The sequence below is a fragment of the Mesoplodon mirus genome (assembly GCF_964341445.2).
Source record: "Mesoplodon mirus genome assembly, chromosome: 19".
Lineage (NCBI taxonomy): Eukaryota > Metazoa > Chordata > Mammalia > Artiodactyla > Ziphiidae > Mesoplodon > Mesoplodon mirus.
Window position 1 is genome coordinate 37,165,061 of NC_138995.1, and position 12,759 is coordinate 37,177,819.

At 42.7% G+C, this 12,759-nt stretch overlaps 2 protein-coding genes across 2 annotated transcripts in view; one reads left to right on the forward strand and one right to left on the reverse strand.

Annotated features, from left to right (window-relative positions):
• Positions 1 to 2,047: 2,047 nt before the first annotated feature.
• Positions 2,048 to 9,425, reverse strand: ORC6 (origin recognition complex subunit 6). Its single transcript, XM_082607748.1, has 7 exons — positions 9,153 to 9,425; positions 7,159 to 7,288; positions 5,751 to 5,914; positions 5,449 to 5,538; positions 4,138 to 4,250; positions 3,631 to 3,699; positions 2,048 to 2,591 (listed from the first exon to the last, which is right to left on the reverse strand). The coding sequence occupies exons 1-7, from the start codon at positions 9,215 to 9,217 to the stop codon at positions 2,464 to 2,466; spliced, it is 759 nt and encodes a 252-aa protein (XP_082463874.1). The 5' UTR covers positions 9,218 to 9,425; the 3' UTR covers positions 2,048 to 2,463.
• Positions 9,426 to 9,691: 266 nt separating this feature from the next.
• Positions 9,692 to 12,759, forward strand: part of VPS35 (VPS35 retromer complex component) — a 33,591-nt gene continuing 30,523 nt past the window's right edge. The window contains exon 1 of the mRNA XM_082607750.1: positions 9,692 to 9,771. Within this exon, the coding sequence (XP_082463876.1) occupies positions 9,769 to 9,771 (3 nt within the window). The 5' untranslated portion in view covers positions 9,692 to 9,768. The remainder of the gene's footprint in view (positions 9,772 to 12,759) is intronic.

Genomic DNA, 12,759 nt, shown 5'->3' on the forward strand with positions numbered 1-12,759 from the left:
TAGATCATGTATTCTTTTTTTTTGAAAGTTAATAAACTTTATTTTTTAGAGCAGTTTTTAGGTTCATAGCAAAATTGAGCAGGAAGGACAGAGATTTCCGCTATGCCCTCTGTACCTGCCCGTACTGCCCCATCCACAACCTCCTCCACTACTGACATCACCTGCTACAGTGGGTGTATTTACTACAGTTGATGAACCTGCAATGACTCATTGTTATCACCCAAAGTCCACTGCTAACATTAGGGGTCACTCTTGGTATTGCACATTCTGTGGGTTTTGATGAATGTATAATGATATATATCCACCATTGTAATATCAGACAGAACAGTTTCACTGCCCTAAAAATCCTTTATGCTCTGCCTATTCATCTCTGCCCCCACCTCAACCCCTGGAGACCACTGATCTTTTTACTGTCTCCATAGGTTTTTCCTTTTTCATAATGTCATATACTTGGAGCCATAAGGCCTTTTCGTATTGGCTTCGTTCACTTAGAAGTAAGCATTTAAATGTCCTCCATGTCTTTTCATGATGTGATAGCTCATTTCCTTTTGGTGCTGAATAATATTCCATGGTCTGGATGTACTAGTTTATCCATTCTCCTACCAAAAGACATCTTGGTTGCTTCTAAATTTTGGCAATTATGAATAAAGGTGCAATAAATATCAATGTGTAGGCTTTTGCAGACGTAAGTTTTCAACTCATTTAAGCAAGTACCAAGGAGCATGATTACTGGATTACATGGTAAGAGTATGTTTAGTTTCGTAAGAAGCTCCCAAACTGTCTTCCAAGTAGCTGTAACATTATGCCTTCCCACGAGCAATGAGAGTTCCTGTTGTTCCACATCCTCGCCAGCACTGTTCTTCTCCTTCAATATTGAATTGTTGTTCTGGGTCTTTTAATTTTCATATAAACTTTAGTCTGTTGATGTCCACAAAATGCTGGGAGTTTGATTGGAATTGTGTTGAATCTATTGATCAAGTTGGGAAGAACTAACATCTTGACAATATTGAGCCTTTCTGTCCATGAACGTGCAATCTCTCCATGCATTTTATTCTCCTTAGATATGTTGATATTTTATTGGAGTTTTGAAGTTTGCTTCGTTGTAGATCATGTATTCTTAATTTTGGTTAAAATCATGTCTGGCATGATGCCTCAGAGCCCCTAGCAACTTATCTTTCCAGGCCCTTTTCCATAGTTTTAAAGTAAGTATTTATTAAGGTTACCTTTTTCAGTATGTGGATATCAAAGAAAATAAACCTTGGTCTCTTTTTTAAAGTATAATTGACTTACAATATTATATAAGTTTCAGGTGTACAATATAGTGATTTGATATTTCTACACATTATGATCACCAGTCTAGTTATCCTGTCATCATACAGTGATTACATATTATTGACGATATTCCCTATGCTGTACATTACATCCCCATGACATTTATTTTATAACTGGTAGTTTGTACTCCTTAATCTCCCTCACCTATTTCACTCATCCCCTCTACCCACCTCCCCTCTGGCAACCACCAATTTGTTCTGTTTTGTCTATTCATGTTTTGTTTTTAGACTCCACATGTAAGTGAGATCATACAGTATTTGTATTTCTGACTTATTTCACTTAGCATAATACCCTCTAGGTCTACCATGTTGTTGCACTTTAGTCTGTTTCTTAATTTTTTAATATGATGCTAATATATGATTATGTGAGACCTCTATATGTGTTTCTTTCTGTATTTTAATACTTACTAAATACTTATGCCAGGAGCTGTACTAAATGCTTTACATGTATTAGCTCAGATACTCCTCCAAATTATTCTATGAGGTAGACATTATTTTTATTCCTACTTATTGATTTGGCATAAAGAAGCTAATTAATTTGCTCAAGGTTTCACAGGTGGTAAATGGCTGAGCAGTGTTTTAAACCCAGAAAGTCTGATTCAAGAGTTTGTGCTCTGGGGAGCAGTATGGTTCAGTGTTCAGCAACCTGGGCTTTTTTCCTGCTAGAGTAGACGGCTTTTTGCATACCACAGATTCTCCCAAACTGATAACTGCACCTTGAATGCATATAAAAATAGTATTTATTAACGTAGGTTGTACTATATATTTAGTCAAACCAAGAGATTAACACAAAAACTTAAGTACAATCTTTAGACTCCATTCAGCTTGAATTTCATATTCTGGATAGGACAGGAGACTGTCTTTTGCTTAAAACAAAACAGCTTCAATGACATTTTGTAGGAGAGAGCAGAACTGTGGGGAGCCAAGGCTGAGCCAACCAGGCACTGGGGCTAATCTAACGAATTTGCTGCCCATGTGAGAGCCACCCTGCTCAGCCGCAATGCTGGTTTCTTTGCTATTAAGGATAGGATCCTTGTTATAAAAGTTCAAACAAATTTCCAAAGCCCTCACATCTTCCTTGAGGTGGCAGATGCACTGCTGGTTTGCAGTACAGGTGTTCTGGAAGCTGAAATCACTCTGTTGTAGCCTTTTGTGCTTTGGCAGCATTTTCCAAAATTTTCCTTTTCCACTGTTCATAATCCTGTGTCAGATCTTCATCTTTTTGCAGTTTATGTGGGATCTCTACTACATTCTCTGTTTCTATGAGAGAAAAAATTTTTTTAATGTTCCAAAATCCTTATGTTTACAAATGAGTAAGAAAGAAGTAGGCTTGTTTACTTTAAAATGTCTATCTTAATTAAGGTAATAGGGAATAAGATACCAAAATGTGAAGTGGAAACAAGTTAACACATCAGTTTTTCACTCTCCCTTATACTCCAAGCATTCCAAGACATCTTGATGATAGCTAACATTTATGAAGCCCTGAATCCAGCACTTTTTAATTGTATTATCTCATTCAACCCTCACCACAATTATGTGAAATGGGTGCTAATATTAATCACATTTTATAGATTAGGAAATGGAGGCTCACAGAAATTGTCACTTTCCTAAAATCACATAGCCACCCGGTGGTAAAGCAGGATATGAACCTAAGCAGTTTGCCTTCAGATGTATCCTTAATTACATGATACTTCTGTAAACTACTGTTTGGAAAACTGGTCTTATCAAATGATTAACTTCCAGGATTTAGTTAAAATCTGACTTTTTTTTTTAAAATTGAAGTATAGTTGATTTACAATGTTGTGTTTCTGGTGTACAGCAAAGCGATTCAGTTATACATATATATATATTCTTTTTCATATTCTTTTCCATTATGGTTTATCACAGGATACTGAATATAGTTCCCTGTGCTACACAGTAGGACCTTGTCGTGTATCCTTCGTATATATAATAGTTTGTATCTGATAGTCCCAAACTCCCAATTGAACCCTCCTCCTTGGCAACAAGTCTGTTCTCTATGTCTGTGAGTCTGTTTCTGTTTCGTACGTAAGTTCATTTGTGTCATATTTTAGATTCCACATACAAGTGATATCATATGGTATTTGTCTTTCTCTTTCTGACTTATTTCACTTAGTATGATAATCTCTAGATCCATCCATGTTGCTGCAAATATAAAATCTGACTCTTGTCAAGGCAAGCTGCTAAAGCAGCAAAGGGCTGTTCACTGCATTAAACCCACTGTACACTAATCCTATTGTACTAATTTTACAATGTTCATCCGGTGTTAATAATGGTTCACCTGTTGCTGAAGGTTCAACCACTGTCTTCTTTTTCTTCCATGGTGGAGTAGCTGAAGCTCCAGGCTCTCCTTTAGGGGAAAAAAAAAGTATTATCAGAGTTAATTTTTCTCCTATTTTCAATTTTAGTTTTGGGGCTTATTTTGGATCACAAATAAAAACCAGATACCTTGATTGACCAAATACTAGGATAAGGAGAAGGCAAATGATCTTGCCCTTCTCTTTTCTTTGGCTTTTCCTGTCAGACTTCAGAACAGAGAATCTATTTTCTAGGCATGAATTTACGGAATCACAGGGTTGGTTTTTTTTGTTTTTTAGTTATTAAGCTATTTTATTTGAAAAATAGAAAAGAACAGTAATTTTCTCAGTAAAAACCGATCTTGTCTACAGATAGACAAGAATGTATAATTCAGAGAGCAGCTAGTTTGCAAGTTTGAAAATACTTAACTTTTACCAGCAGGTTTACATTTTCAAATGACACATTCTTGCAACATGGAATGAATACTCACTGTCGATCTGCTGCCCAATCTTCTCTAACTGTTTACAGAGTCGATCAAACATGGCTTTTTTTACACCGGATGTGGCTGCCATTTTATTTTTGTCCACCTGTAGCTTTAGAATCCTACAAAAGAATTTGATAACTTACTGTTCTTAAGATCAGTATTGTTATCTTCTTTGGGCAACCAGTTATCAACTTATTTCCTTTCCACTCAGGCTTTATGAAGAGCCTCCAACTGTTTAATTTTCCCTTTATTTCAAACATATATCATTAGCTAAAACCATGCAAACTTACCTTTTAAAGCTATTTATTTAGTTATTTATTGTACTGCGAGAGTTAAAATGCACACAGGGTCTGTTACATAACAAATGGGGCACATAAAAGACATTTGCTATAATACTTCATGCTTTATAGAACTCTTTCTTATACATCCCAGATGTTAACTAACTTGCTAAATGACAATTACAGCATTTTAAAGTGTTTAACTCACCTTAAACACTTATGATGCTTATATTTATATGACTACAAGAATATAAACCACCCTCTCCTCCAAAAACCCCCTCCCTAATAACACTTCACAACAACCACTAATGCAAAATACAAAACAAACTTCTTATTTAAAATAACAGACCCATTCAAACCTTTCTTTGTTCAGTGAACTGTGCTTTCAAAAGTGAGGTTGTCAATACTGCTTTCTACTATAACAGCCATACTCCCCCCCACACACATATACCTTTGTTGAAATAAAGGGACTATTTCTATTCACTAATAGTAGCTAATGGAGCCAAACACACCAAAATTTAGTGGTTAAATAGTAAGAAACCTATTCTTTAAGCACCAGCTACAATTTGTTTTCCAAGGAGTTTTCCAGCAAGATAAAACAAGACAACTTTAGACAAAGATAACAATTACTAATATTTCCAGGGTAAAATTTCAGTATACACACAGATAACCCCAAAGATTCAAATTAAGAATTTATCATTGAAAAGTTTTATAAATTACTTGAAAAAGAGTTGCAATCAGTTCTTACAAAAATGTGACTGGAAAATCACAACTAAGCACTGTTTTAATGCTAGGTTTCATGACTTAGCATACATATACATATATGTGGCTGTCACTTGGCAAGTGGACTTTGGGCAACACTAGTTCCTCGTTGTCAGGTCCATCATGGGATAAACTGAGAATCGGGTCACTTGGCCACTATTAAGGTTATTTAGGAAAATATGCTGAGTTGAAATCAACTAAATTAGAAGTATTCTTTGGCAACGAGCAATTTATTTATAAATTAGAGACTTTGCTGAATGTTAAAAGGAACACTTACTTGCATGCTGAAAGTAGTGCAGCAGTGGTGAAAAGCGGCCTGGATAAGTCAAGATCCACTTGCTGTGTTTGTGGAAGACTGGACTCATAGCTAAGTGAAAGCAGTGTTTGCAGAGTTATGTTAGAAAATATTATTTCAAAGAAACTGAAAATGCAAATCCGAACTTACAAACTATTTAAATGTATAAGATATGCATTCTGTCACTTCAGCATATTAGTTATTTTTTAAGACAGAAAATTACCAGGACATTGGATACTTCTGCTTTATGTATCAGTATCGATTTTCAATTATATGCCTCATACCTTTGCAGTATCTTTGAAGCCATGTTCACTGCTTCTGTACAGCTAAACTGTACAGCTAGGTCTCTTATTCCAATATTCGAGTTCAGGCCCAGTAAACACTCAAAAGATTTAAGACAACTCTGATACATCTTCTTGTTCAAACCAGAAAGTTTAATTAAATAAGCCTTTGAAAGGAAAAACAGATGAATCATAAAAATCATAAGTACTGTGTATTAGTGCCTTTAACACTTGTTTAATAAGTCAACTTTTCAAGATTAATTAATTCTGTGGCAAGTCACTCTACCTAAAGGTTTAGCTTCATTTAGTCAAAAATCAGTAATCATGTCAGGCAAGTTAAGTACCGCTGGCAAGAAGCTCATACTATAGAAAGGCAGTCATGCATGTGTGCAGATAATTTAAAATACAACATAGTGTTACCACAGCCAAGCTGTGAATGAAAAAACATAGGAGATGCATATATGGTTATTTGTTTTAACAAAGGTGCCAATGTGCAATTCACTGGAAAAACAAAGGAGGGAAGTAGTGGGAGTGAGGTGGGGAGGGTGAATGTGTGTGAAAGGGAGATAAGAGGGAAACTGGGAGAGAAACAGGAGGATCAACAACTGAGGGACACCAACTCTGCTTGGGAAAGGAAAGCTTAATAAAGGATGTAACAGCAAGGCAGGGTCATTTCAAGACAAACAGGAGCTTGCTAGAAAAGCATTCCAGGTTAAAAAAAAAAAGACTTTGCATTTACAAAGTCAGTCATTAAGGTGCATGGTCTGTTAAGTGAATAGTGTAGCTTGAGGTTAGTAGGGTTCAAGAAGGGCTGGAGAGTTTGATGGTAATGGGGGGCGAACCCATGGGGAGCCAATGGGGTTTTTAATGCCACCATTTTTATCAGTGTACCATTATGTGACAGGCACTGTGTTAAGAGTGTTACATATAGTACATTGTTTCCTCCTTACAATTATCCAGTGAAATGGATACCTTTATCCCCATTTAATGGATGAGGAAACTAGAGACTCACAGAGTTAGTAACCGGTGGTGTTGAGATGTGGTCTCAACATGTGAGTCTTGCCATAGCTTGGCTCTCAACCACTGTGAGACTGGACGAAAAATGATACATGGGTTTTAAAGTATGTGATTTAAGAGAATGATGCTAGTGGCAGGGTGGAAGACAGCCTTGTGTAAAGAAAGAGGTGCTCAAGAAAACTAGGTAGTAAAGAATAAAGAGAATGTTGCAAAAAATATTTTTTCTCAAACTCTACAAAATGATTCTAAAGTTCATCTAGAATAACATAGGAGAACAGCCAGGAAAATTCTAAAACACGGAGTTTTGATGGGGGCTAGTCCAACCAGAGATGAAAACATGATTAAACTTCAGTGTTGCACCAGATTATTCAGACATTCAGTGGGACCTACTTACCCTGTCCAAGGGGCACTTCATGCAGGAAGCTGCAAGGTCCAGGCACATGACTGCATTGCTGGTTTCTGTGGTTCGTGCAGCCAGGCCAACACACTTCACGTGGGACAGTCGCAAGTACTCCTCTGCTTTCCTGAGCAACACATTCACTAAAACTCTTTCCCAGAAGTTTGCCCAATACTTTGGTAAACAATGAATTCAGCCTGGCGGACTTCACTTCGACCCTAATTCCTATGCAAGTTTATTTGGGGCTGGGAATGAAACTCACAACTTTTGGGGGAGGACAGGTTCTACAAAACAGAACAAACCCTCTGACTCCAGACATCACTGTGCTCAAGTACTTTCAAGCAAACGTTAAGTTCCTGAAATCCTCCCCAAAAGGCCAACCCTTCTTTCAGCCTTCCATTACTGGAACAAGCATGAACTGTGACAGAGGCAGGCAAGTGAGACCAGGGTTCCTCCTTCCTCTAAATCTGTGGTTCTCGGGACTTCCCTGGTAGAGCAGTGATTAAGAATCCGCCTGCCAATGCAGGGTACACGGGTCCGATATCTGGTCCAGGAATATCCCACATGCCGCGGAGTAACTAAGCCCCTGCGTCACAGCTACTGAGCCTGCGCTCCAGAGCCCACGCGCCGAGAGGCCATGCTCTGCAACAAGAGAAGCCACTGCAATGAGAAGCCTGCGCACCGCAACTAAGAGTAGCCCCCGCTCGCCGAAACTAGAGAAAGTCGGCGCACAGCAACGAAGACCCAACGCAGCCATACGTACATACATACATACGTACATATATAAATAAATAAAAATAAATCTGTAGTTCTCAAACTTTAGTGTACATGACAGTAACCTTGGGGCTTGTGAAAAGATTGCTGGTCCCAGCCCGAGTTTCTGATCAGTACGCCTATAGTGGGGCCTAAAAATGTGCATTTCTACCAAGTTCCAAGAAGATACTGATACTGCTGGTCCAGGCACCACACTTTGAGAAGCACTGTTCTAAATGATTACGAGTCCAGGAGGTGTTCCTTTCCTTCCCTTCACTCACCTAATTGACAGTCCAGGCACCCAGGCTAGCCCTGACCTCCCAGTTTAACTACAATACTTTCTTTCTTTCTTTCTTTTTTCATTTATTTACTTATCGGCTGTGTTGGGTCTTCGTTGCTGCACGCGGGCTTTCTCTACTTGCGGCGAGCGGGGGCTACTCTTCGTTGCAGTGCGCAGGCTTCTCATTGCGGTGGCTTCTCTTGTTGCGGAGCACAGGCTCCAGGCACACGGGCTTCAGTAGTTGTGGCACGCGGGCTCTGTAGTTGTGGCTCACGGGCTCTAGAGTGCAGGCTCAGTAATTGCGGTGTACAGGCTTAGCTGCTCCGCGGCATGTGGGATCTTCCAGGACCAGGGCTCGACCTGTGTCCCCTGCATTGGCAGGCGGATTCTTCACCACTGCACCACCAAGGAAGCCCCAATACTTTATTTCTAACCCTGGATCATGCAAAAGTCCTTCCCATCTCCGGGCTTTTGCACAGGCTGCTGTCCCTGCTTGGGCCCTCTTCGCACATCTTCCCGTGGCTGGCACCTTCTATAAATCGGGTCTCAGTGCCAATGGCACCCCCCCCCTCCGAGGCTTTCTCGCAAGTTTTTTTTAAATTAAAGGTTGCAGAGAGGCTGCGCTCCGCTCCATCCCCAGCGGCTCCGCACACCACCCCATTCCGCTTCCTGCGTAGTCGTTGCCACCACAGACACTGCCCTCCATGAGGTCTCTACCCCGTCTGTCTGCCTCCGCCGTAAACGAACTCTCAACAAGTTTCAGGAAAACGACCCAAGCTCTCCGCCTCTCTCCCTTTCCCACCACCGTGCATCCCACAGTGGTAGCTGTTCCCAGGGGCGTCTACACTCGCCCCTCCGGCCTGCTCACGAAGCCCACTGTCGGGAAGTTTTTCTTAAGGTAGGGCCTAAATCCCTTCTGTGGGGGCAGGGCCGCTGGGGTGCGCCCGACCGGACTCACCTCAGCACCTCCGGCTCGGCGATGCCCAGGCGCGGGGCTAAACGCCGGATCAGACCAGGCTCCATGGCGCGGACAAAGACTACACCCGCAAACAGCTGCAACGCGACGAAACCCGCGCGCGGACGTCGCGCCCGCCAGTGAGGGCCGGGACCCACCCCCCCGCTGCATCTGGATTGGTTGGGACAAGAAGTTGCGACTGCCCCGTAAACCAATCCTGGTCTTCCTCTTGAGCGTGCGCGCTGCGAGTACACGCGCCAAGGCAGTAAGTGAATGTGCTCCGGCAGCTCCCATCCCTTTTATTCCTCCCTTTTAGGCAGACTCAAATGCTGCCTTAGGTTCCTGCTGTCTCCTTCCTGCCGCCGAGAGATTTCCCCCTACTCCGCACTGTCCCGCCACGCACTGTGGAGAGATTGGCTGGCGCCTAGGTTCCTCAGTCCAGCGTGAAGTGACAAGAACCAATGAATACGCGAGACTTGGGGGGCCAATCTATGAGCTGCCTGCAGGGTCCGAAGGCGGAGCTAGAGGGGGCGGGGCTTGGAGGGGCCGCAGAGTCACCTGACCGCGGGAGGCTCCGCGCGGGGTGGGTGCTGCTTGCTGCAGGCTTAGGGGAGTCGCCATGGTGAGTGCTGAGGGGCCGCGGGCTCCGGGCCGACCCTTCTCCCAGCACCTGCTCACTCCCACCGCCTTGGAGCCTTGCAGGAGGAGTCGGGGCCCCGCAGCCGGGTTGGGGCTAATACCAGCCCGGCTTGGCCTGCGGGGTGGGCGACAGGCTGGGGAAGGCCGCAGGCGGGGCGATCCGGGCTCGGGTGGGCGGGGGTGCTTGGCCGTGGCTGTTACTCTTTGAGGAGGTGTCTCCGCTCATTAGCTCTGGGGGTCCGTGAGGGCCTGCGGCCCCTCTGAGTGGAGTCGGCCACCGCCCGCCTTGATGGGATCCCGAGTGCCAGGTCTTCTGGGCGTCTGGCTGGAACGGGAGCGTGCGGAGGGCCTGAGGCTCAGAGGTGGCGTTGGGATCCGCCCAGAGGCTGCTCCCTTGCTGGCGGTTCCACCTTTGTGCCTGGTAGTGCTTTCTTATCCCTTCCTTGTGCAAGAAATACCTTCCGGAGGGGCCTTAATGGTGTCCGGGCCTTCTTCGGCCTCATAGCCCCCTTCGATTGCAGTGTGTGTCAGAATTCTAGGGACTCGCTTACGTGAATTTCCTGGAAGGACTCATGCTCTCTGATATCTACTAATTCTGAGAGACGGAAAGGAGACTGCTTGTTTCCTTTAACACTTGTTCGTTGGGCGTCCTGGCTCTCTTACTGACCTCCCCATTGATGAAATCCAAGTGTTTTACTTCCTGGAAGTAGGCATACTCCTTAGCGCCTCTCCGTGCTGGCAGCAAATCGTGGTGTGGCTGTTGGCTGGTGAGCTTGAACTTCCTCAAAATGTGAATCCTTGTGTCTAGTTTCCACAAAGGCAAGTTGTCACTTGCATTTTATTAGCGTTTGACATAGTCTGCACTGTATGAATAATGTTTTTGGTTGTTGGTGTACAGTATGTCAGTTTTATCTCACTATTCACTTTACGTAGACAAGCTTCTGAAAACCTGTAAGCCTGGAAACAGGGGTCGCTTTAAATGTGTTAATGCCAGAAAGCAGAATGTTTGACATATATTACTTTCATATAATATGATGCCATACAAGGTGATTTTGCTTATTTCTCAGAATTTTTAGTTGAGAATTGATATAAGAACGGTGCAAAAATTAAACTAGGATTTCTCTGTTTCTCAACATTTATGGATTGACATTTATAGTGTTTTGTAATCAAAGCAGTTACTTGAGGATCTACTATACATCCAGATTCTGTGCTTGATGAACCAGTTTGGAGCAGTGAGCCAGACACACAGTCCTGTTCTCAGGAATTTTATTGGGAAAGAAAACTTGAGTAGCAGTCTTGTCACAGCCACTGTCTCTGTGACTTTGGCAAGTCACTCAGTCTTCTTTGAGTCTCCTTTTTGCATCTGAAAGCAAATGTTGCCTCTTTGGCCCTTCCCAATCCTAAAATTCTAGGATCCAGTTCAATTCATCATGCATCTTGTGTGCCTGCTATGTCATGGACTGTGCTGGGCACTGGAAACATAGTCCTTGCTTTCAAAGAACTTAAGGGTCTAGCAGGGAAGACGTGCTTGTGGCACTTAATGGAATACAGTCTGAGGATCGCTTTGCTAGCACTGTCAACTCAGTGTTGTGGGGCCCTGGAGGGAGAGACAGTTCTGCCTGAGGAGCTTGGGAAAGACTACAGGAAGTAACATGTTAAGTTTGATTCTGAGGAAGGTGAACAGAAATTCCCCAGGTGGAGAAGAAAGCGTATTGCTAGTAGATAAAGCTGGGAGAAGTGAATGCTCATGGTGTGTGCCATCATAGGATTCCTGGGGAAATTTATTGGTAACTTAAGGTGGAGACACTTTGGTATTAAAATACATGTTTGGACGTTCTCATCCCTTCATCATCCTTAGTTCTCCCTACTTCAATGGCTTATTTTGTGCCTTATCATCATTTTTAAAATAGTACTTTCATTAACATAATGAAATTCTGTATCTTTGTGAGACTGGTTATTTTCATTTTACGGTTGCTTTGCATCGCGTTCTTAGATTACATCTGTAGCATGAGTGGAGAGATTGACAAATAAGTTTCTAGGATCGTTGGAGATAATTGCTGATATCTGAGGGGGATATAATAATAATGGTAACACTTATGTGAAGTGCTTATTACTAAGTGCTAAGCACTTTTCAAGCTTTATCTGTGTCACTTCACTTATTACTCATAACGGTGATGTAAGTACTCTTATTAACCTTGTTTGCTACAAGAGGAAGTGAAAGCACATTGTTTGAATGGAGCATAGTTTTATAAGTGATATGTTCGTAGTGACCTTTGTTTTCTCTGCACCTTTTAAAAAAAATAAATATATTTATTTATTTTTGGCTGCATTGGGTCTTCATTGCTGCAAGCGGGCTTTTTCTAGTTGTGGCGAGCGGGGTCTACTCTTTGTTGTGGTGCACGGGCTTCTCATTACGTGGCTTCTCTTGTTGCAGAGCATGGGCTCTAGGCGCGCGGGCTTCAGTAGTTGTGGCGCATGGGCTTAGTTGCTCCGCGGCACGTGGGATCTTCCTGGACCAGGGCTCGAACCGTCCCCTGCATTGGCAGGCAGCTTCTTAACCACTGCGCCACCTCTCTGCACCTTTTAACTGTGTAGACTTGGGAGGGCTGTTCGGCTTGAGTCTCAAGCTCAAATGGGCCTGATCACAAATGTTAATTTGATCTTGACTCTGTAGTGTTTCCATTTTTCTCTGATGCATGTAGCTGCTATGTACAGAGTCATTTGTAAACGGAGAACCACTTTCATGAGTGAGGAATCATTGGTTACCTGGCTTGTGTTTAATGAGAGCGTGTTCACGTTATACCTGACACTACTCTCAGTGTGACACTTCCCAGGAAGGGCATCTAGATGCTCCTTTAGAATAGCCATTTGGGGACTTCCCTGGTGGTGCAGTGGTGAAGAATCCGCCTGCCAATGCAGGGGACACGGGTTCAAGCCCTGGTCCGGGAAGATCCCACATGCCGCAGAGCAA